This window comes from Tupaia chinensis, unplaced genomic scaffold (genome assembly GCF_000334495.1).
Source record: "Tupaia chinensis unplaced genomic scaffold, TupChi_1.0 Scaffold000001_1, whole genome shotgun sequence".
Lineage (NCBI taxonomy): Eukaryota > Metazoa > Chordata > Mammalia > Scandentia > Tupaiidae > Tupaia > Tupaia belangeri.
In genome coordinates, this window is record NW_006159427.1 from 868,642 (window position 1) to 893,403 (window position 24,762).

Genomic DNA, 24,762 nt, shown 5'->3' on the forward strand with positions numbered 1-24,762 from the left:
GAGAGAGAGAGAGAGAAACCAAGCTGCCAGGTCTGGGACTCGAACCTCAGTCAACCATGTGAGTCTAGTGCTCTTAGCCACCATGCCACCTGCTGGCCCCTGTAACTCACCTTTGACACTTAAATATTTAATGGAAATGCTGTCATCACACAATTTTATACTTGAATTTATAGGTTACGAAACAAATATAGTATTTTTTTCATCGTAATTAAAAATATATATACCCTGGGAACCAGCGTGTGCGCCCAAGACCCCGAGAGGAGAATGGAGGAGAAGGCGGCGAATAAATTCTCTGGTCATTCATGTCCATGAAGCAGTTCAAGTTCACCCAACATTTCTCAATTAAATTAGATGGGTAATCTCAGTTCAACTCTTCTGGAGAGTAATAAACCACATTGGTCACAGTTGACCACAGCTAGTATGCGTTTTATAAAGGACTGGATGTCCATTGGAAAGCTAATCAGTACATCGTCACTTGTAAAATTCCCTCCTGCATTTTGAAGTGATAATCTGTATCTAATTTTTAAAGAAAAATTTACTCTCCTTTCACTCTTCTGAGGCCAATTTCTTTTCTGGTCCTGAATAGAGATCATTGGTGAAACAGTACCAAATAGCTTTGGTATGTGTATAACAAAAACCCACCTTCTTTGTAGAACATAACAAATTATGCAATGTTCACAGATGCACTTCGCATTGTGCCTTTTGTGAGAAAATGAAGGCCCAACTCTATTCCCCACCCCCCCTCTTTATGAAAGACTAGGCTCCCAATGCAATCTGCCCTAATCCTAGAAAAAAAATAAATACACTCAATGTGGAAACTTTAGATAGTTATTTCTAAAAGGATTTTCATCTGGACTTTAGATCTATGCAATTTTTGGAAGTATGAACTTGAAGTTACAAGTTCCTTTTTATTCAAAGAACCAGTGAGCAACTTAGGGATTGAGGATTAAAATGTTAACCGTTCTTGTAACTCACTTATTTTTAAAGAATTATTTTATTGGGAACCAGCAGTTGGTGTAATGGCTATGTCGCTGGACTCCCACGTAGTCGACTGCGGTTCGTGTTCCGGATCCGGTGGCTTAAAACTCACGCTGGGCGTGTGTGCGTACATGCCCAAGATCCCGAGAGGAGAATGGAGGAGAAGGTATTGCAGCATGACCATCCCCCCTGGGGGGTGATTTCTCGCTTTCTGTCTCTATGTCTCTGATCACAGTCAGCCATTTGGGATCTGGTACTTTGACCACTAGACTATTGGACCAGCCAGGAAACTTTTTTTAAGATTAATTTTGTTATTATTATTATTACTTTTTAATTTTGCTCTATGGCACATATGCTTAAAAGAGAGAGAGGGAAAGGGGGAGAGAGAGAGAGAGAAACCAAGCTGCCAGGTCTGGGACTCGAACCTCAGTCAACCATGTGAGTCTAGTGCTCTTAGCCACCATGCCACCTGCTGGCCCCTGTAACTCACCTTTGACACTTAAATATTTAATGGAAATGCTGTCATCACACAATTTTATACTTGAATTTATAGGTTACGAAACAAATATAGTATTTTTTTCATCGTAATTAAAAATATATATACCCTGGGAACCAGCGTGTGCGCCCAAGACCCCGAGAGGAGAATGGAGGAGAAGGGATTGCGGCGTGACCATCCCCTCTGGGGGGTGATTTCTCACTTTCTGTCTCTGTCTCTCTCTGTCTGTCTGGCGAGCACACGTGCCCTATAGCGAAAACCTCTCAAAAAAAATATATATATACCCTGAAAATATCTTTTTAAAATAATTATTTATATTATTTATTATTATTTCTTAATCTGACCAGAGGGATAGAGACGGAGGGAAAGGGAAAGTGAGTAAACAAGCCACCATGTTCGAGACTTGAACCACAGCAGGGCATGTGGGAATCCAACGCCTTAACCACCATGCCACCTGCCAGCCCCACAGACAAAATATCTTAAAGATTTTGTTTCTATATATTGCTTTTTGATTACTTTTATGGAGGAAGAGGCTATGAGTAGATAATCCTGAATGACAAGGTAGAATCTCAGCAGAAATGGTGAAGAATGCAGAGACCTTCTGAGGCCCAATCTACTTCAGGGAATCTCTGTAAATCCTAGTCTGAGTTTTACGGAATGTAGTAGTCTTTGAGAGACTATCTTAAAATATAAATTCCATGGGGCCAGCAGATGGTGTGGTGATTAAGGTGCTAGACTCCCACATGGTCAACTGTGGTTAGAGTCCCAGACATGGCAGCTTGCTCTCTCTCTTTGTGTTTCTTTCTGGTCAAATAGAATAATAATAATAAAATTAAATAATAATCCTTGAAAAATATTTATATATATATGTAAATTCCAAGCACAGAGAAAAGTAGCTATATGCTCAGTGCCTAGCTTAGGGCTTTGCTTATACCTATAGTAGGTGTTCATAAAGTCTGTGGAATGAGTGAATGAATGAATGAATTGATTAAAAAAGAGAAGGTGAAATAAAAGGTTAAGTAGTGCGACCTCCTGGGTATCACACCTTAGCTGTTCCCTCCCTCATTATCTCTGGTCTTGGCTATGGGGACCGTGAAATCAGCAGAGAGCTTGTTCTCCCATGCTGCTCTGGAGAACCGTGAACACAAGCCTGGGGCAGTCTCTTTAAGGCTGAGAGGCATGAGATCTGGCTACCCTGTCATCCCAGCAGACAGCCTGATAAAATCGACAGCCAGAGGACCATAGAATGAGTGGGCCCAGTGAGAGCAGGCAGAAGATTCCGCCCCGTGGAGACATGTATAAAGGCACAGAAGCATGGCCCTGCAGGATCTGTGTCAGATGTTGACTAGGTCAGAGAGCACACGAAGGGGAGATGGGTGCGGGGGTTATGTCTGGTCTTCTAAGCAAAACTGAGGAACTTGGTTTTTGTTTTGTTTTTTTAAATAATTATTTATTTAATTTTATTTATTATGGCTTTTAAAAATTTGACCAGAGAGAGAGTGAGAAAACAAGACATCAGGTCCAGGACTCAAACTGTGGTCAGTCATGTGGGTGTTCAGTTCCCCAACCACCATGCCACTTGCTAGCCCTAAGAACTTTCAGGTTTTAACCTGAAAGCTATAGAGATCTACTGAAAGATTAAGTAGGTAGGGACCAACAGTTGTAATGGCTATGTCACTGGACTCCCATGTAGTCGACCACAGTTCAAGTCCTGGACTTGGTGGCTTAAACTCATGCCAGGTATGTGTGTCCAAGATCCTGAGAGGAGAATGGAGGAGAAGGGATTGTGGTATGGCCATCCCCCTTGGGTGGGGGGTGATTATTGCTTTCTGTCTCTCTGTCTCTCTCTGTCTTTCTGGCGAGCACATGCGTCCTCTAGCAAAAACCTGTGCAAAAAAAAGAAAGAAAGAAAGATTAAGTAGGTAAACAATGAAGTATGAAAAAGTAAACCGAAGAATGAAATCCTTAGTGACCTCAATATTTAAGGCTCAGAGCAGGAGTAGAATTGAGCAACTAGGAGAGACTGATAAAGATACTCTACAAAGTAGGAGAATCAGATGGCTTGGGTCTTGGAATGTAAGAGAAGAATGTTTGGAGAATGAGGGCAAAGGGTATACAATTTCAGTTCTGTGGAATGAATAAATTCTGGGGATCTAATGTACAGCAGGGTGACTGTAGTTCATGACACTACATTGCATACTAGAAGTTCGTTAAGAAGGTAGCGCTTAAATGTTCCTTCCACCAAAGAAGATGATGGAGGGGGAGAAGAGGAGGAGAAGGAAGAGTCATGGTAGTTGTGTGAGGTGATGAATATGGTAATTGGCTTGCTTGGATTGATCACTTCACTTAAACATATTTAACCTTTGTCACTTATACCTTGATAAAGCTGTTTTATTAAAATAAAAGAATTAAGGGATACTCAGTTGTAACACAGTGGTGGGGTGAGGTTAGTGAGATGAGAACTAGAAACGTTATTTGGCATTTGACAGATTCTGGATTCAGGGAAGAGCCATGCTATGAGGAGAGAAGTGGGGGGTCAGATGGAGGATACTGGAGCCAGTGAAAGGGAGAAAGCAGGTTCCAATTTCTCTCAGGAAGGGTTGCAACAGAGGACAGAGGAGCGGTGGCTTGGTGGTTAAGGCTCTGGATTCCCACATGGCTGACTGTAGTTTGAGTCCTGGACCTGGTAACTTGCTTTCTCACTTTCTCTCTCTCTCTCTCTTTCTCTGGTGAGTGCATGTGCTCTTCAGCCAACTTAAAAAGTCAAATAAATAAATGATTTTTAAAGCAGAGGGCAAGGGGAGAAGAGAGTAAGAAAAGGAGGCATGGGCAGGATTATTGAGGAGAGCACCGGGCAGGTGGCAGGCATTCTGAAGTCTGGGAGTATATATGATGAGATAGTCATGACAGATGTGAGTCTGAATGGAGTGCACTTCAGGTTTGGTTTTACCAAACATTTACTAATCACATACTAAGTGCCAGGAGCATGGCAGGTACGTTATTTCCCCAAGCTCATCACATCTAATCCCTTAATGCTAGAAACATATCTTGAAGGCTAGAAGGGGAAGCATTCTAACCTGTCAGGAGGATGGGTGAGAAGGGGAAGCATTCTAACCCATCAGGCTCCAGGGTGAGCAGTAAATGGCAGAGCTCCTCACCCTACATTGTCATGTGAACTGGAAACTAACTAAGGTCCTATCCTAGAACCTTATTCAAGAAATACTATATTCAGGTGGAAAGAGAGCAAGAGCGAGGGAAGAGAGAGACAGACTTGAGCCTGCAAACCAAAGTTTTAAAATACACAGAAGAACAGAATACTAGGAAAGACAATAGCAAGATAAGCTATCAGGACATTAATTCATTCCAGATAAAATTTAAGTTGATAAAATAGTTGAAAAAGATTTAAAATTTTGTGTTCAGTATGCTCAAAGAGATAATCAATAGTTTCATTAAAAAAATAAAAGCAAGGGGCCAGTCAGCATGGAAGTTAAGGTGGCTGGACCCCATGTGGCCAACTGTGCAGTTTGAGTTCTGTACCCAAGAGCTTGAAAAATATGCTGGACAGCTTTGTGTACGTACCCCAAATCCCAAGAGGTGAATGAAAAAGAAGGGATTGAAGCATGGCCATACTCCCTGAGGGGTGCTTTTTCACTTTCTCTCTGTGTGTGTGTGTGTGTGTGTGTCTCCAGAGAATACATGTACCCTATAGCAAAATGTGAAAATGTGAAAAGAACAAGTAAAAATTTTGGAAAAAAGTCTCTATAACACTAAAATATGGTATAAATTGGCACAGCTAAAGAGAGAATTAGAAAATTGGAAGGCAGTACTGAAGAATTCAGTCATCCAAGCAACTGAGAACTAAACCTAAAAAAACTATGAAATGTAAGAGCCAGTAGAAGGCCCATGTGGTGGTTACAGTAGCAGGATCTATATGGTTAGAGTCCCAGATCCTGCAGCTTAAAAAACATAGTAGATATGTGTGCATGTGTGCCCAAAAATCCTAAGAAGGAAAAGCCAGCAGGTAGCATGGTAGATAAGGTGCTGGACTCCTCCTATATGGGAGCCACATGACTAACCATGGTTCAAGTCCCAGGTTAGGTGGCTTGAAATTCACATCAGGCATGTGTGCATGCGTGCTCAAAATCCTCAGAGGAAAATGGAGGAGAAAGGATTGGGATGTGGCCATACTCATTGGGAGATGATTTCTCTTTCTTTCCCTCTTTCTGGTGAACACATGTGCCCTATGCAAAAACTATTTTTTTTAATAGGGTATATTGGCTTAGTAGTGGTAGTGTATGCTGCAAAGATGCTGTCCTCCATGGGCTAGGACCTCATGGGAGTCTCAAGTTCAGTTCCTGGTCCAATCTAAAGGTTGGGATTGATGGTGTGCCTGTAATCCCAGCCATTCAGGAAGACTGGGGGGAAGCATCATAAGCTCAGTGCTGGTCTTGGCAACAAGGAGACTAAAAAAGAGCTGAGTGTGGTAGCCTGTGCCTCTAATTCAAGCTGTGAGTCTTATGCAGGAGGATTACAACACAGTGCAACCCAGTCTTTAAAAGAAAGAGGAAGCTGGGACCAGCAGCTAGCGTAATGGCTATGTCACTGGACTCCCATGAAGTCAACCGTGGTTCAAGTCCTGGACCCGGTGGCTTAAAACTCACACCAGGTGCATATGTCTGCATGCCCAAGATCCCAAGAGGACAATGGAGGAGAAGGGATTGCTGCATGGCCATCCCCCACGGGGTGGGGTGGGGTGATTTCTCGCTTTCTATCTCTCTGTCTGTCTGTCTGGTGAGCTCACGCGACCTATAGCAAAAACCTCTCCAAAAAAAAAAAAAACAAAAGAAAGAGGAAGCTAACAGCTATTAAAGAAAATAAATTTGTATTAAAAAATACTGTCGGACTTCAAAAAGGCTACTTTCCTAGTTTAGTGGACAGCCTTTCATATCATCAAACAAATAATACCTATTTTAATTAATTAATTAATTAATTTTGAGAAGTTTTTGCCTTAGGGTCCATATGCTCCCCAGAAAGAGAGAGAGACAGTTGAGAGGGAAAGTGAGAACTCACTCCCCAGAAGGGATGTCTACACTGCAATCCCTTCTCCATTCTTCTCTCAAGATCTTGGGCATGCACGCACACATGCCTGTCATGTTTTTTTTTTTTTTTTTGAGAGGTTTTTGCTATAGGGCGCGTGCGCTCACCAGGAAGACAGAGAGAGACAGAGAGACAGAAAGCGAGAAATCACTCCCCGGAGGGGGATGGCCACACCGCAATCCCTTCTCCTCCATTCTCCTCTCGGGATCTTGGGCACGCACACACACGCGCCCGGTGTGAGTTTAAGCCGCCAGGTCTGGACTCGAACCATGGTCGACTACGTGGGAGTCCAGCGACATAGCCATTACATTAACTGCTGGTCCTGTCTGTCATGATTTTTAAGCCACTGGGTCCAGGATTCGAACTGCAGTCAGTCATGAGGGAGTTCAGCAACATAACTGCTAAACCATGTGCTGACCCGAATAATACCTATTTTAAGTAACTTCAATAGTCTAAAAGAGAGTTCTCTTTTCCATTATACAAGACAGCAGGTGAAAAAGCTCTAAAGCAGGATACTAAGAAGAAACCTGAAGCCAAGAAAGCTGCCAGTGGCAATGTTAAAAAGGGTGACCCCAAGGCTGAAAAGCCCAAGAAAGGGAAGCCCCATTGCAGCCGAAACCTGATCCTAGTCCAGGGCATCAGCAGATATTCCTGGTCTGCCATGTATTCCAGGAAGGCTGTGTACAAGAGGAAATACTGGGCCACTAAACAAGGTTTGAAAAGAAAAAAAAGAATGTTCTTGTGACTGTCACAAAACCAGTTGGTGGAGACAAGAATGGTGGTACTCAGGTGGCTGAGCTTCACAAAATGCCTAGGTATTATCCTACTGAAGATGCACCTCGAAAGCTGTTGAGGCACGGCAAAAAAATTCTTCAGTCAGCCTGTGAGAAAGCTGCGAGCTAGCATCACTCCTGGGACCAATCTGATCATCCTCACTGGATGCTAGAGGCAAGAGAGTGGTTTTCCTGCAGCAGCTGAGCAGTGGTTTGCTACTTCTATAACTGGACTTCTGGTCTTCAATAGAGTTCCACTAAGTAGAACACACTAGAAATTTGTTATCACCACCTCTGAGAAAATTGATATTAGCAAAGTAAAAATCCCAAAACACCTCACTGATGCCCACTTCAAGAAAAAGAAGCTGGGAACCAGCAGTTAGCGTAATGGCTATGTCGCTCCCACATAACATAGTCGACCGCGGTTCGAGTCCCGGACCCAGTGACTTAAAACTCACGCCGGGCGCGTGTGCGTGCGTGCCCAAGATCCCGAGAGGAGAATGGAGGAGAAGAGGTGATTTCTCGCTTTCTGTCTGTCTCTCTGTCTCTCTCTGTCTGGCTGGCGAGCGCACGCGCCCTATAGCAAAAAACCTCCCCAAAAAAAAAAAAAAAGAAAGGAAAAGAAGCTTGCAGAAGCCCAGACACCAGGAAAGTGAGATCTTCAACACAGAGAAGGAGAAATATGAGATTACAGAGCAGAGCAAGGTTGATCAGAAAGCTGTGGACTCAACAATTTTACCAAAAATCAAAGCTGTTCCTCAGCTCCAGGGCTACTTATGATCTGTGTTTGCACTTACAAATGGAGTTTATCCTCACAAATTGGTGTTCTACGATTTTTTGTTTGTTTGTTTTTTGCCAAGAAACTAATTAAATAACTGATCATTAAAGAAAAATAGTCTAAAAAAACAGATAGAATGAGCCAGTTCTTTCTATGAGTCTAATATAATCTTTATACACATACTACATAAAAGTAGTTCATGGGAAGAAATATAAAGAAATTCAGGGAAAAAATCCTAAATAAAATACTGGAAAATTAAAGTTATCATGTACACAAAAAAATTAGAAAATAAAAGTATAACTGAATATGAGAAAAATGTATTAATGTATTTTAACATTAACATTATATTTCAGAAGGAAGATCACAATTATCAGATCAATAAGTAGAGGGGAGAATCAGCAAATAAAAATTAGCCATTAATGTTTTTAGCACCTGTGTACAAAAGATTACTTTACTGACCTCATAAATAACATCTATGACAAATCTACAATGAGCAACATACTTAGAGGTGACATTTGAGAAATGATATTTTAGAGACAGAAACAAGATAAGAGTGCTACTGATTAATCTATTGTAATATTGGAGATCCTAGCCAGTGCAATAAGAAAGGAAAAAATAAGAGATATATAGAAAAGATAAGTTTCAGGGCTAGCAGGTGGTGTGATGGTTGGAGTGCTGGACTCTTACATGGCCAACTGCAGTTAGAGTCCCAGACCTGGAAGCTTACTTTCTCTCTCTCTCTGATTTAAAAAAATAATAATAACAAATGTAATTAAATAAACTATTCTTAAAAGGAGAGATGAGGTAAGTCTTTTAAATGATAGATATGATTGTCTAAATAAAAAATGATAAGATACTTTTCAGACAAGCTATTAGAACCAATAGAGTTCAACAAGTTTGCTGGACACAAGATCAAAGCATAAAAACATTCAGCACTAATAGACATTTAGAATATTTCACAAAAATATTTCCACTCATAATAGCAATAAAGTTACTTATTAACATATCTAAGTTACTTAGGAATGAATCTAATACATTATGTATAAAGATTTTATGAAGATATTATAAAGCATTATTACAGAAGATACATGAAGTGCCATATCAATAAAAACCGTATCACAGTGATAGCCAGGAGGACTCAATGAAATTATATATATATATATATTTTTTTTTCTTTCTTTTATTTCTCCCCCTAGAGGTCATGTGTACTTGCCAGAGAGAGACAGAAAGAGAGGGAAAGGAAAAAGCACCCCCATGGGGAAGGGTCATGCTGCAATCTCTTATCTCTTCTCCATCACTCTCTATTCAGGATTTGGGGCACACACGCACATGTGCCTGGGTGTCTTTCAAGCCGCAGGGTCTGGGACTTGAACAACATGGTCTGAGATTTGAACCATATGACCAACCATGTGGGATCTGTTTACCTTAGCCATCAGGTTATTGAGCTGGCCCAAAACATGTAATATTTTTAGAAGACAAAGTGAGATTTTCTTTATAAACTTGGACAGAAAGTTTTTCAAAAAAATGGAAAAAAAAACAGGGGCCAGCAGGTGGTATGGTGATTAAGGTGCTGGACTCCCTCAAGGCAGAACACAGTTCAAGTCCCAGATCTGGTGGCTTGCGTTCTCGCTTTCCCTCTCTCTCTCTCTGGTCAAATTAAAAAATATTAATAAGTGGGACCAGCAGTTAGCGTAATGGCTATGTCGCTGGACTCCCACGTAGTCGACCGCAGTTTGCGTCCCGGACCCGGTGGCTTAAAACTCACGCTGGGCGTGTGTGCGTGCGTGCCCAAGATCCCGAGAGGAGAATGGAGGAGAAGGGATTGCGGCATGGCCATCCTCCCTGGGGGGTGATTTCTCACTTTCTGTCTTTCTGTCTCTCTTTGTCTGTCTGGCGAGCGCACGTGCCCTATAGCAAAAAAAAAAAAAAAAAAAAAGTAACAATATTAAATAATTAAAAAATAAAGTCTTAACAACTTTTAAAAAGGCAAAAAAAGAAAAACTAATAAAAGATTGAAAAATGGGGGAGAAAGCTAGCATAGTGATTAAGGTGCTAGACTCCCACATGGCTGACTATTGTTTAAGACTGGGATGATGGCTTGTTTTCTCTCTCTTGTCTTTTTCTAGTTAAAGTAAATAAAACAACAATAATAATGATAATAAATAAAATTAATAATAATTCTTTTTAGAAAAGAATGATTAGATTAAATTTTATTTATTTATTATTATTATTACTATTTTAAAATTTGTTATAGAACACATACATTGACCAGAGAGAGACAGAGAGAAGGACAGAGAGCGGGAAAGTGGGAAAGCAAGCCACCAGGTCCAGGACTCGAACTGTGGTCAACCATGTGGGAATCCAGCACCTTAACCACCACACCATCTGCCAGCTCCTAAATTAAATAATTTTTAAGAAAATATTGAAAAATATGATTACATAAAAATAAAAAATACTCTGGTTCAACAAAAGCTATCAAATAAGTAAAAATACCATACACAGGGAGATGATATCTGTGAAGCATATAACTGACAAAGGGTTAATATTCAGAATTTATAAAGACTCCACAAACGAGAAAGAAAAAAGAACCATCCAATATTAGAAATAGAGTCAATGGTTAATAACAATAGATTCAAAGACGAGGAAGCAAAAATGGTTAAGAACATAAAATATGTTTCTCATCATAGTCAACAGGACATTTCTTTTTTTTTTCTTTCATTTATTTATTTTTACATTTTTCCACAAACATTTACTTTACATAACAAAAAATTTTAGCTTATACTCCATAATCAACAGGACATTTCAACCAAAATAATGAGGGACAATTTCATACCACTCTGATCAGCAATAATTAGAAAGTATGCAATCCCCAGTGTTAGTAAGAATATGAAATAATACAAATTCATAGTTGACTGGTATGAGTTAATTCAACCAAAAAAATAGGACAACTTGGTAATATCTAGCAATTCTATTTCTAAGTATTTACTGTGGTGAGTTTCTTACGCATGTCATTATGAAAAATGTATGAGGATGTTTATAACACTTGTGTTTAAGTATGCAACAACTTTAAAATCATCTAAATTCTCATCAGCAGAAGAATGAATATATTCATGGAGTGAAATATATTTATTATATGGCAAGTAAAATAAATGAACTTGAGCTATATAAAGCAAAGTATTATAATTAAAATTTCAAAAACAGGACCAGCAGGTGGTGTGGTGGTTAAGGCACTGGACTCCCACACGGCTGACTGCTATTTGACTCCTGGACCTGGTGGCTTGAAATTCACATTGGGCATATGTGCTTATGTGGCCAAAATCCTGAGAGGAGTATGAAGAAGGACTACAGCGTGGCCTTGCCCCCCACCATGGGGGTGCTTTCTCACCTTCCCTTTGTCTCTTTCTGTCTTTCTCCATCAAGCACATGCGCCCTATGGCAAAAACCTAAAATAAACAAATTTAAAAAGATAACATTTTTAGGGAAAAATTACAGACACATTTGACTATTATCTATTGATAAATAAGGCGTGAAAGCATGCCAAACAATGTTACATGCTGTTCATGTGTGTGTGTGTGTGTGTGTGTTGACATAAACTATGTGAGACTGACATATGCTAAGGTTAGGGCAGTGGTTATCTCTGGGAACAGAGGGAAGGAAATGGTTATCTGGGCCTTCCACTCTATCCTCACTCTTTTATTTCTTCAATGAATCAAACATGCCAAAACCTAACAGAGTTAGCTAGTATTCAACATGTATTTTCTGAATATTTGAAATATTAGTAGTTTATAATTAAGAACAAAATAGTTTCACATAACTGTGTTTATTAAATAATTCAGCCTTTCACAAACTGTATTCTTTTTTTTTTTTTTGTTCTTTTTCTTTCTTTTGGAGAGGTTTTTGCTATAGGGAGCATGCGCTTGCCAGACAGACAGAGAGAGACAGAGAGAGACAGAGAGAGACAGAAAGCGAGAAAGCACCCCCCAGGGGGGATGGCCACGCCACAATCCCTTCTCCTCCATTCTCCTCTAGGGATCTTGGGCACGCACGCACACGCGCCTGGCATGAGTTTTAAGCCACCAGGTCCAGGACGCGAACCGTGGTTGACTACGTGGGAATCCAGCGACATAGCCATTATGCTAACTGCTGGTCCCTCACCAACTGTATTCTTAATAATATGAATATACAAATAATGAAGTTATTTCATACTTTTTTTTGTCACTTTCAGCTTAAATTTGTGTAGAATTTAATAGTATATAAAATGCTTCTTGCTATGACATACTTTTACCATATGTGACTGTTTATTTTTCTTTTTAGAAATTATTTTTATTTAATTTTATTCATCATCATCATTATTATTTTAATTTGAACAGAGAGAGACAGACGGAAGGAAAATGAGAAAGCAAGCTACCAGGTTTGGGACTTGAACCATTGTCAGCCATGTGGGAGTCCAGCACCATAACCACAGGGCCACCTGCTGGGCCTGTGACTGTTTAAGATGAGGATCCTAAGGTTAGCAGGAGACATGGTGGTTAAGGTGCTGGATCCCACATGGCCAGCTCTGCGTTCGAGTCATGGACCTGGTAGCCTGAGTAACACTCTGAGCATGGCTGCATGCATGTCCAAAATCCTGAGAGTAGAATAGAGAAGGGATTGTAGCATGGCCACGCCCCCAGGGGGTGATTTCTCACTTTCCCTTTCTATCTCCCTCTCTCTCTGTCTCTCTCTGCTGAGCATATGCACCCAATGACATAAAAACTAAAACTAAAGTAAACTAAACTAAACTAAAATAAAAAGATGAAGAGTCTAGTTTAAACCTAAAGTAGCCAGGAATGTGATAGGCTGAGGGTTGGTGCCCAGGGACATTTCTAGTCTTTGACAATGCCACAATCCCTTCTCCTCCCTTGTCCTCTGGGGACCTTGGGCACACAAACACACACACGCAGCTTGAGTTTTAAGCTGCCAGGTCTGGGACTCAAACCGCAGTTGACTACATGGGAGTCTGGCGATATAACCATTATTCCATCTGCTGGTCCTATAAATACCAGTTTTTAAAAATATCTTGACTTATTCCTTTAACTTCCAAACTTGAGGTTCCTTTAGTTGAAGGGAATATTTATACGATCTTTTTCTTTTTTTAAAAAAAGAATTATTTTATTCAACTTTTTATTTATTCATTCATTTCATTTTTTTTTAAAATTTGACCAGAGGGGGACAGAGCGAGAGAGAAAGAGAGAGAGGGAAAGTGAGAGAGCAAGCCTCCAGGTCCAGGACTTGAACCGCAGTTGGCCATGTGGGAGTCCAGCGTCCTTAACCACTGTGCCACCTGCTGGCCCTGTGCATGTTGATTTTCAACTGGGGTTGAAGTTATTTCAAGCTCAGTTAAGGGTACAGCTGATTAGTGCATGAATCTGCATGAATCCATGCCCAGTATCTTGTATCGTTTTGCCATTTCTACAACAGAATCGTTCCTAAATTTAAGAAGTTAAGTCCAATTTCTCACTTGTCTCTGTACTAATTAAACACTTGACATTTTGTTACTACCGCAAAGGCTTATGTGGTTTATAATGCATGTTTTGTAAGTACTTTTTCTTTCTGTGTCCCTCTCTCGGTGTGTCTCTCTCTGGTGAGCCCATGTGCCCTATGGAGGGAGGGAGGGAGGGAGGGAGGGAGGGAAGGAAGATAAAGGTTCTAGATTAAAGCTAGAAGTTTGTAACCAGGCAGAACTCAACCATATACTGGAAAGCATTCTGTCTTATGCCTAAGCACTGGGTTTCAGTATAATAAAGAATGTGCTTAGTGATATTTATCAAATGAAACATTGTTTACACATACCTGGAAGCATCATTAGACTGAATTAACACAAGATGATCCATCAAATTAAGAAAATATATTTTAATATGTATGTCTTGGCCTTTTTTCATTAAATTTTTATGATCTTAGGAATTTAAAGTAAGTACTCACCTATTTAATTAAAATATTAGGACTCTATTTTCTTTTTTGGAGGGAGAGATTTTTGCTATAGGTGTGTGTGCTCACCAGAAAGACAGAGAGAGACAGAGAGACAGAAAGTGAGAAATCACCCCCCAGGGGGGATGGCCACGCCGCAATCCCTTCTCCTCCAGTCTCCTCTCGGGATCTTGGGCATGCATGCACATGTGCCCGGTGTGAGTTTAAGCCACCGGGTCCAGGACTCTAACCACAGTCAACTACATGGGAGTCCAGCGACATAGCCATTATGCTATCTGCTGGTCCCAACACTCTACTTTCTTTTTAAAAAAGTAATTACTTAATTTTATTTATCATTGCTCCAGAACATGTGTGCTCATGATAGAGAGGAAGAAAGAGGGAGAGAGAGTGAACTCTGGTAAGCTGCCAGGTCTGCGACTCAAACTGTGGTTGACCATGTGGGAGTCTAGCGCCCCAACCACCATGCCACCTGCTGGCCCCAACACTGTATTTTCAAAACATGGAATATTTTTCCTTTTAATTTTTCATATCTTTCCATCTCCTATCTGACCCATGGACAGAGTTTCAATGAGACAGAGTCTCTTTTGGTCATTACTTCAGTAATCTAATTGCTCATCTTGACTCTTTTCTATGCCATTGAGAATTTAGAAAGATAAATGAATATCCTAAATTCTATACTTCAAGCAGAAATGATTTCTAGAATAAGTGCATAAAAAAGAAAGGAAAATTCTTAAGGAAAAGTAGTTCAGAATCAGCTCAAATCTCAAAGACAAAGGTGACACATATAATCTAGGAATATACATTTGAATAATAGATAATTGGTGACAATAAAGAACACAGGAGAGGGGCCGGCTGGTGGCATGGTGGTTAAGGGTGCTGGACTCCCACATGGCTGACCGTGGTTCGAGTCCTGGACCTGGCAGCTTGCGTTCTCACTTTCTCTCTCTCTCACTCTGTCCCTCTGTGGTCAAATGAAGAAATATAAATAAATAAATAAAGGTAAATAAAATAATTCTTTAAAAAAAAAAAAAGAATGCAGGAGACACAGGGTGACATTATTAACATGTACAGACCCTTAATACATTTAGTGAATTCTCACATTTTAATAGCCATCAATTACATGCTAAATAATACTATGTTATATACTGTTTATATATGCAATTATATAGTCATATTATAAAATGTGCTTTTGAATATAAATGTGAAAATTTTACCAAATTATATTAATTACAGCTGACAATCCAAGCATTTCTTTTCATTAAGTTGCAATTTCTTGTGTGATTTAGAAAATTATTTTTGTATTTAGAACAACAGGAGCAACTAGATTCCACTTTCAATTATTATTTACCTTTATAAATTGGTGGAAAATACACTTATAAAAATACTATTCCAAATAAAATATAAAAAAAAAATACTATCCCAAAGATTCAAAGAGTAAAAAGAAAGGCTCTTAAAAGACAGCAAATATATGACAATGATTCTATTATTCTTCAAAAGCCTTTCAAATCACTTCTTGGATGTTTCTTCCCTTGAGGTCTCAGAGAATTAACGACACAATGTAATCTAGGTTTAAATTTGGGTTTCTCCTGTATTTCAGATACTGATGTTTGAGCTTTCTCTTCCTGACAAGCCACTTAAAGAGTCACTGTTACTTTGAGGTTTTATCTATGAGATCCGTGTCTTTTGGGCTCATTAAGAACATTTCCAAAGATTACAATGTCAATAGCACCTAATTACTGGACTGTGAGAAAGGTCTTCTTGAGTACATAAAATCTGGGGCAGAGCACAGTACACAATGGGTTGCTCAGATCCCAAATTTTATCACAGGTAAGCAGCAAACAAATTAATAATGTTACCTGTGCTCTCTTGGGATAATTACTACTGCATAAAAAAAAAGCTTTGAAATTCTGCAGGTGGTATTGTGCTTCATTTTTATTCTCTTATAGTTATCAGGAATTTATCTCTTAAACTTTGCATTTTGCATGAACAACTGTTCTCTTTAGAATCTTTAGAACTTGCAACATAGCAAAAACATAATTTTCACTGAAGGACATAGCACCTGAGAGGATACTGTTTCATTTTTTTACATTTTTATTATTATTATTTTTAATTGCCAGAGTTTGCATGTGGTTGCCAGCCAGAGATGGGGAGAGGAAGAAAGCACCCCCATGTGGGGGTCTGGTTATGTCTCCATCCTATTGTGACTTTTGGACATGCACATAAACATACCTGGCATGTTTTTCAAGTCACAGGTGCTGAGATTCGAATTGTGGTTGGCCATGTAAGATCCAGCTCCCTTAACCACTTTGTTAGAGAGCAGCGCAGAGATAACATTGTTTTAAACTCTTTATTCATATTTAACTCACTCTTTTCAAAACATCTATGGTGTGTTTTGATACTAATGCTCGATTTTGTTTTTATGTATGTCTGGTAGAAAATTAGTTATTAGGCAAACAAAAGAAACTAGTTCTTTGAATTCGTTTGCTTAGCTTAGGGCATTGTGGCTGTCTTGGAGTGGGTTAAAATGTAGATTTGCCAGACTCAGTTTGAGATTATATTAGGAATGGCTAATATAGTAGAGGGATTAGCTAGGCACATCATAAGTAGAAGGATTAGCTAGGCAAATATTATCTTATTTCATCCTCTTAAGGAACTCCCGGTGACCACTTCAGTTTATACTGCAGAGGGAACTGAGACAAAGTCACCAGTGAGCAAGAAGTTCTTTGGCGACGGGAACAACAGGCTGCCGGCCTCACAAACCCACGCTCTTTGCATTAGTTGTGTATTTTCCCATCGTGTGTCGAAAACGGGACAGCACGCTGTGGTGGTGAGCCCTGGGGCAGGTCGGTGTAGCTGCCTGATCGCTGGCACGGCTCTTGCACTGCACTGCCTGGGTTTGAATCATGAGGCTCCACTTCTTTGTGGCATAACCCGGGCAGTTTATGAAACCTCTCTGTGTTCAACGGTCCTGTGTGTAAAACGGGGCAAAGCAAGAGGACCTACCTCATGGGGTTTTTGTGAGGAATCGAGTTGAACTTGAAAGTCAGAACAGTATCTACCCACACACAATGTTAGCTCTACATAATTTTAAAAAGTATTTGGTGGTGCAGAAGTGCAACCTCAGAACCTGCCTTTTAGGCAACACTGAGGATGCAACAGGGAGGGTAATGTTCCAAAGGACCTTTGTGATATTAATATCCTGCTTACATATGTAACACAATAAACGATGACTTTAGAAAGATCAACTTGGGGTCTGTCACCAGGTAGGTGACATTACTCCCACCCCCATGTCATAGCATGTAAAGATGTGTCTGTAAGTCAGATACATGGTGACCAGGTAGCTAACGCGTCTTTAAAATGTATTTGTGAATCAGTGCTTGAAAACACAAATGAGATATGAAACCCTTGAGGCCTGAAGGGGTGCTCAACCTTGGCAATACTCTAAGAGCTTGAAGAGTTGTGTTTGCTGAAATACCAATATTTTTCTTTTTTTTAAGAGAGAAAGATTTTTCCTGTAGGGTACATGTGCTTCACCAAAGGTACAGAGAGAGAGAAAGTAAGAAATCACCGGCCAAGGAAGATGGTCATGCTGCAATCTCTTTCTCTTCCATTTTCCTCTTGGGATTCCCGGCATGCACATACCCATGACCTGGTGACTTGCTTTCTCCCTTTCCCTTTCTCACACTCTCTGTCTCTCTCACTGGTCAAATTAAAAGATAAATAATAATAACAAGTAAAATAAAATAAATAATTCTTAAAAAACAGACTTACAGAAACTTATAGACAAAGGCTACTTCCAGTTTCAAGAGTCCAGTTTAGACTTACGGTAGATAAAGTTGGCAGGAAATACTGGGTTGTGGGAAAAGTTATGATGGTTCTCTATGCAAAAGTGCATCATGACTTTTCCAACAGCCCAGTAGTTGTACTTCTAATTATTAAACTGGAAAAAACAGGAATTAAACAGGAGCATCAGGTATGTTGGCAATTTAATAAAAAAGAGAAAGAATTCAAACTGAGACAGTTTGAATGGCCATGCTACAATCCCTTCTCTATCTCTTCCCCTTTTGGGATTTTGGGCACACAAGTACCTGGTGTGTTTCACAAACTACTGGGTCCAGGGCTCAAACTGTGCAGTTGGCTATGTGGGATCCAGCTGCCTTAACCACCACACAGCCGGCTGGCCCAGAGTGCCTGGTTTTGAAGTGTGAGGCAATTCATTTTAAATTAGCAGTGACTGATACTCAGAAATATATTGGGTTGGTGGAAAAGTCAGGATACATCTTTGCACAGAAAAATATGTCATGGGCCTGGCAGATGGCATAGCAGTTACATCATTGGACTCCTACATGACCAGCTGCAGTTCGAGTCCTGAACCCAGTGGCTTAAAGATCACACCAGGCGCGTGTGCATGCATGCCCCAAATCCCAGGAGCATGGAGGAGACGGAATTGTGGCGAGGCCATCCACCCTGGGGGATAATTTCTCACTTTTCGTCTCACTGTCTCTGTCTCTTTTTCTCTCTCTAGCAAGCGCACACACCCAGCAAAAAAAAAACAAAAAACACACAAACAAAAAACCCTCATGACTTTTCTGACAACCCAATATATTAGCATTCTTTCACACAGCTTATCTATGCATTGGTTTTATAAAGTGGGTGAATAAAGTGATGGATTCATCGAGATTGCCAAATGCCTCTGGGTAAAAATGAAAAGTGCAGTTACTATAGATAAGTTCCATTTCGTGTATGAACCTCTTTTCCAACAATAAACATTTTTACCTTTTGATGTACGTCGTATGGATAACTGTTCGCTGACTGTATCTATGTATTTGTTGTCTATCTGTAGGTAAACCAAGAAGTATCAGTACTGAGGTTAAATATTATCACTATTAAGTTTAATTAAGAAATACGTTCAATAGGAAAAAGAAATAAGCCACCTACCGAAGATGTACGAAAACTACTCGAAGATGATGTATCTGTTATCGAGCTCACTTTAGGCTGCACAAATAAGGGTTTTACTTTCTGAAAGACACAAAAAGGATGTCTTGTGTTATCAAGGAGAAATAATAGTTGAAGTGAATGAATGTAAGTGTCCTTAGATAACCTAGACATGGGAACTATGCTCAGATATGTTTAGAAAATCCTTTCTTTTTTTTTTTTTTTTTTTGCTATAGGGTGCGTGCGCTCGCCAGACAGACAGAGAGAGACAGAAAGCAAGAAATCACCCCCCAGGGGGGATGGCCATGCTGCAGTCCCTTCCCCTTCATTCTCCTCTTGGGATCTTGGGCACACACGCACACGTGCCCGGTGTGAATTCTAAGCCACTGGGTCCGGGACGTGAACTGCGGTCAACTACATGGGAGTCCAGCGACATAGCCATTACGCTGTGGTCCCTTGAGAAATCCTTTCTTTTAAGTCAATGGGATATTGGTGAGCCCCACAGTGTAGTGATTAAGGCTTAGATTGGATCCTACATGGCCAACCATGTTTGATTCCTAGCCCTGGAGACTTGAAAACTACACCAGGTGTGTGTGTATTTGTGCCCCAAATCCTGATAGAATGGAGGAATGTTAGAAAAGAGATTGCAGTGTGATCTTTCCCCTTTGGGGGGACGCTTTCTCTCCCTCTCTTTTTCTGTCTCTGGTGAGCATGTGCATTCTCCTGGAAGAAGATTCCAAAATAAATAAATAATAAGTAAATAAACCAGTGGGATAGAGCTCATTCTTTATTCAGACCACTTTGAGAGAAAAAGTCAAGAAAAATGTTTTCCTCAGTGTCTCTTCTGACTTATTTCCTTTTAATTGTCCCTACAGTTTGCAACTGGTCAGGAATCACAAGGTCATCTCCAGCACTTCCTGTCTACTGGTGGCTACAGCAATGAAGTCCTGGTTCCCAAGAGATGAATGGTTATAAAAACCCAAAAACATTTTTTTCGGGTGGAAAACAGAACGGCAGCATGCAGGTGGAACTGTTGCCAGTATCATACATTGCAAAGTAAATCACAACATTAAAAATGTGCAGGTGGAAAAGATCAAAGATACGCTAAACATGCTTATTTATAAAAAGGTTTGAGGGACCAGCAGTTGGCGTAATGGCTATGTCGCTGGACTCCCACGTAGTCAACTGTGGTTTGAGTGCCGGACCCGGTGGCTTAAACTCACACCAGGCGGTGTGCGTGCGTGCTCAAGATCCCTGTCTTTCTGGCGAGTGTACGTGCCCTCTAGCAAAAACCTCTCAAAAAAAAAAAAAAAAAAGATTTGAATTTACAGATATAACAGGATTCATGTGAATTTTTCTCAATTCAAGACTTTGCCTTTGTTGGTATGTGTGTTTCCATGTATTTTTCTATTCCCCTAGTCTGCTATCATTCCATTTTTGTTGTTCCTAAAATAAACTATTTAAATATTTTATATGTGTGTTTTATTTAAATATGATTCTTGCAAAAATGTAAAATGACGTGCATGTATTTTAACTTATGCTAATAGTATTACGTGATATCCTATTTTGTCCACTCTAAGACTTAGAATTCTAATATTTTTACATCCCTAAAATTGGGGTGCTTCCAATAGATGAGGTGTCACAGTATAATAAGCAGCACTTTTTCTTTTTTTAATGACATACTAAATATATATACTTTTAAAATTGCTATAGGGCATTTGATCTCACCAGAGACAGTGAAAGAGAGAGAGAAAGTGAGAGAGCATCCCCAGGGGGGATGATCACGCCACAATCCCTTCTCCTTCATTCTCCTCTTGGGATCCTGGGCATGCATGCACAAGTGCTCTGTGTGTTTTTCTCCCAAATGCAGAAATAGAGAAGGAATTGTGACGTGGCCATCACCAATGGGGAGTGGTGTCTCAGTTTCTCTTTCTCTCTCTCTCTCCCTCTCTCCCTCTCTCTTTCTCTCTTCGCTCTAAATGCATGCACCCTATGGCAAAGTAAAAAGAAAAAGAATCATAACATATATGACATATGAAACAAAAAACACAATTCTGGTCAAGTTTAGCTGAACAACTCTATTTACCAGCTTGCCATAAGGCATAACTTTAAAGCTGAAAAAGAAATCTATGTCATTGATGTATTTAGAACAGATATGACAAACCATTGGCTAAAGAGACTAAAAAAATACAATAAAAATCCCAACCAAAATCCTAGCAGTTTATTTTTTACTAGATATTTATTTACCGATTCTAAAAGTATGTGGAAGTACTAAGGACAGAACTGCCAAGACAATCTTGACAAAGAGGAATAAAATGGAAGGATGTGTTACCTGATTTCAAGACTTATTATAAAGCTATAAATGAAGATAGTATGCTATAGGCAAAAGGACCAACAAATAAACCAACAAAACAGAAAAAAATAGCTTTGAAATAGACTCATACATACACAGTCAATTAATCTAGAAAAAAAGGAACCAGTAAAATTCGATGGGAAAAGAAAGTCCAAAGTCGAATTATAAAAGGTATCTAGAAGTATATATAAAATGTGAGGTACAGTCACAGCCATAGAAAATATGATCTGCCTCAGAAAAAAGAGCTAAGCTGGTCTTCATTAAAATAAAAAATCTTCTGACCTTTAAAGGACACTGTTCAGGGGAACCAGCAGTTAGCGTAATGGCTATGTCGCTGGACTCCCACGTAGTCGACCACGGTTCGCGTCCTGGACCCGGTGGCTTAAAACTCACACCGGGCGCGTGTGCGTGCGTGCCAAAGATCCTGAGAGGAGAATGGAGGAGAAGGGATTGCGGTGTGACCATCCCCCCTGGGAGGTGATTTCTCGCTTTCTGTCTCTATGTCTGTCTCTGTCTGTCTGGCGAGTGCACGCGCCCTATAGCGAAAAAAAAACCTCTCCAAAAAAAAAAAAAAAAAAGGACACTGTTCAGAATGTGGAAGGAAAAACTACAGACCGAGAAAAAAAAAGCACTGCATTTATCTGAAAAAGGACTTGTATCCAGGATATATAACAAATGTCTATACCTCAATAACAATTAGAAAAACCAAAGTGTAGGCATAGGGGACTGGAGAGCTGTTTTAATGAGTATAGAGTTTCAGTTTTTTGTTTTGTTTGTTTGTTTTAGAGAGGGATTTTTGCTACAGGGTGCATGTGCTCACTAGAGAGAAACAGAGAAACTGAAACGGAAAACAAGAAATTACCCCCCGGGGGGGGTGGTCACACTGCAATCTCTTCTCCTTAATTCTCCTTTTGGGATTTTGGGCACGCACATATATGTACTCAGGGTCAGGGCTGTGACTCGAACTGCCATCGACCACATGGGAGTCCAACAACATAACCATTATCACCTGCTGGTTCCTAGAGTTTCGTTTTGCGAGAAGAAAAGAGTACAGGGGTTTGGTTGCACAAAATTATGAATGTACTCAACACTACTGAATGTATACACTTGAAAACTGTTCGAATGGGGGCTGGCAGGTGGCATGGTGGTTAAGGTGCTGGATTCCCACATGGCAGACCGCAGTTTACATCCTGGACCTGGCCGCTTGTTTTCTCACTTTCCTTTTCTGTCTCCATCTCTCCTAGTCAACTTTAAAAAATAATAATTACAGGGACCAGCAGTGGGCAAAATGGTTATGTCATTGGATTACCATGTAGTCGACCATGGTTCAAGTCCTAGACCTGGTGGCTTAAACTCATGCCGGGTGCATGTGCGTGCGTGCCCAAGATCCTGAGAGGAGAATGGAGGAGAAGGGATTGCAGTGTGGCCATCCCCCCTGGGGGGTGATTTCTTGCTTTCTGTCTCTCTGTCCCTCTCTTGTCTTTCTGGAGAGTGCATGCACCCTATAGCAAAAACCTCTCCAAAAAAAAAAAATTACAACAAATAACAGTAAATAAAAGAATTCTTTAAAAAATGGTTAAGATGATAATTTTCCTGTTATGTGTATTTTGCCACATTAAAAAAAAGTCCTGAATAGATTGTTCACAAAAGATCTAAGAATGGCCAATAACCAAATAACCAAGTATGATCAACATAGTTAATTATTAGAGAAATCAATGTTAAAGCTACAATGAAACCCATTTTAGATCATTAAAAATGTGAAAACAGGAGAGAAGCCATGCTCTAAACCCATCTCCTAGACTCCCAAAATATTCAGACAAGGTAGGACAACCTCTGTCTTCTCTCTGTCTCTGGCTGTCTGTCTCTCTGTCTATCTCATGCTCTGTTCTCCCTTTAAATTTTTAACTTTTTTTTTTTAAATTTTCAAGCACCTCTCCTCAGCTTGGGCTTTTTCTTACACTTGTTAATTTCAGAAGCCATTTTAGATCTGAGGTGTGTCCTGGTACGCGCTATGCGGTTTTTTCATTTTTTCTCTTTTTTGATAGTATTTTTCTAGTTTTTTTTTTCTTTTTGCTTATATTTTTTAATCTTACTTTCTTACTCTAAGCTTCCCTCTCCACACACTTAATGTCTATATAGGCTTCGGTGCACAGTAGCCAAGCATCTGAATCCTTTTAGATTCATTGAATTCCTCAATGCTTATTGAACCTCCTGCTTTAACGAAGAAATTTCTTTCTATAAATCTGAACTCCTAATCTGACTGTTGATACCATATTGCAAACCACTGTGGAGGAGAGATTTTGCCACAGAATGATCAGAAACAACAGCAGAGGCACAAGAAACGAGAAACCAAGAAAATATCTCTCCCCTAAGGGAAAAGAACAATCCCTCATCATCTATAGACAGTATAGTAGAATTCATGGAAATGTCTGATAAAGACTTCAGAATATTCATAGTGACAAAACTAAATGAGATGCAAGAGCTGAGAGATAATGAACTCTAGAAGACGCTGGAGGAAAGAGACAACCAGTTTCAGGAGGTGTTGAAGTTCTTTCAAGATCTGAAAGAAGAAATACACACCATAAAAAAGAATCAAATGGAGCTATTAGAGATGAAGGCTGCCCTTCAGGAAATCAAAATGTCCCTCAAAAGTATTTAAAGCAGATTAGTCCATGCAGAAAATTGAATCTCAGATGTTGAAAGCAAAACCTCTGAGCTAGAAAAAAACAACCAAAAAAGCTGAGAAAATAACTCCCCAAAATGAGAATACCTTCTGAGAAATACTAGACAGCATTAAGTGCCCAAACATTCAGATAATTGGAATCACAGAAAGTGAGGAAACTAATAAGGACATTGATAATCTATTCCATGAAATCTTGGAAGAAAACTTTCCAAATCTAAAGAGGCATTCAAATATCCAGACCCAAGAATACAAAGGACCCCTAATAGAATCAACCCAAGAAGATCTTCTCCAAGGCACATCCTAGCCAGACTGGCCAAATCTACAGACAAAGACAAGATACTAAAATTGGCAAGAGAGAAACGTCAGGTTACTTATAAAAGTTATCCTATCAGCTAACCTCAGATCTCTCATCAGAAACAATGCGAGCAAGGGAAGAATGGGAAAATATATTCAAAGTGCTAAGTGAAAAACAGTTTCAACCGGGAACCAGCAGTTAGCGTAATGGCTATGTTGCTGGACTCCCACGTAGTTGACTGCGGTTCGCGTCCCGGACCCGGTGGCTTAAAACTAACGCTGGGCATGTGTGCGTGCATGCCCAAGATACCGAGAGGAGAATGGAGGAGAAGGGATTGCGGCATGACCATCCCCCCTGGGGGGTGATTTCTCGCTTTCTGTCTCTATGTCTCTCTCTGTCTGTCTGGC

At 40.0% G+C, this 24,762-nt stretch overlaps 1 protein-coding gene across 1 annotated transcript in view; it reads right to left on the reverse strand.

Moving 5' to 3' along the window:
• The window catches only part of CUNH10orf67 (chromosome unknown C10orf67 homolog), a 195,783-nt gene that overhangs the window by 4,688 nt on the left and 166,333 nt on the right, over window positions 1-24,762 (reverse strand). The window contains exons 15-16 of the mRNA XM_027771097.1: window positions 19,028-19,108; window positions 18,866-18,926 (exon numbers count right to left, since the gene is read on the reverse strand). Coding sequence (XP_027626898.1) covers window positions 18,866-18,926; window positions 19,028-19,108 — 142 coding nt within the window. The remainder of the gene's footprint in view (window positions 1-18,865; window positions 18,927-19,027; window positions 19,109-24,762) is intronic.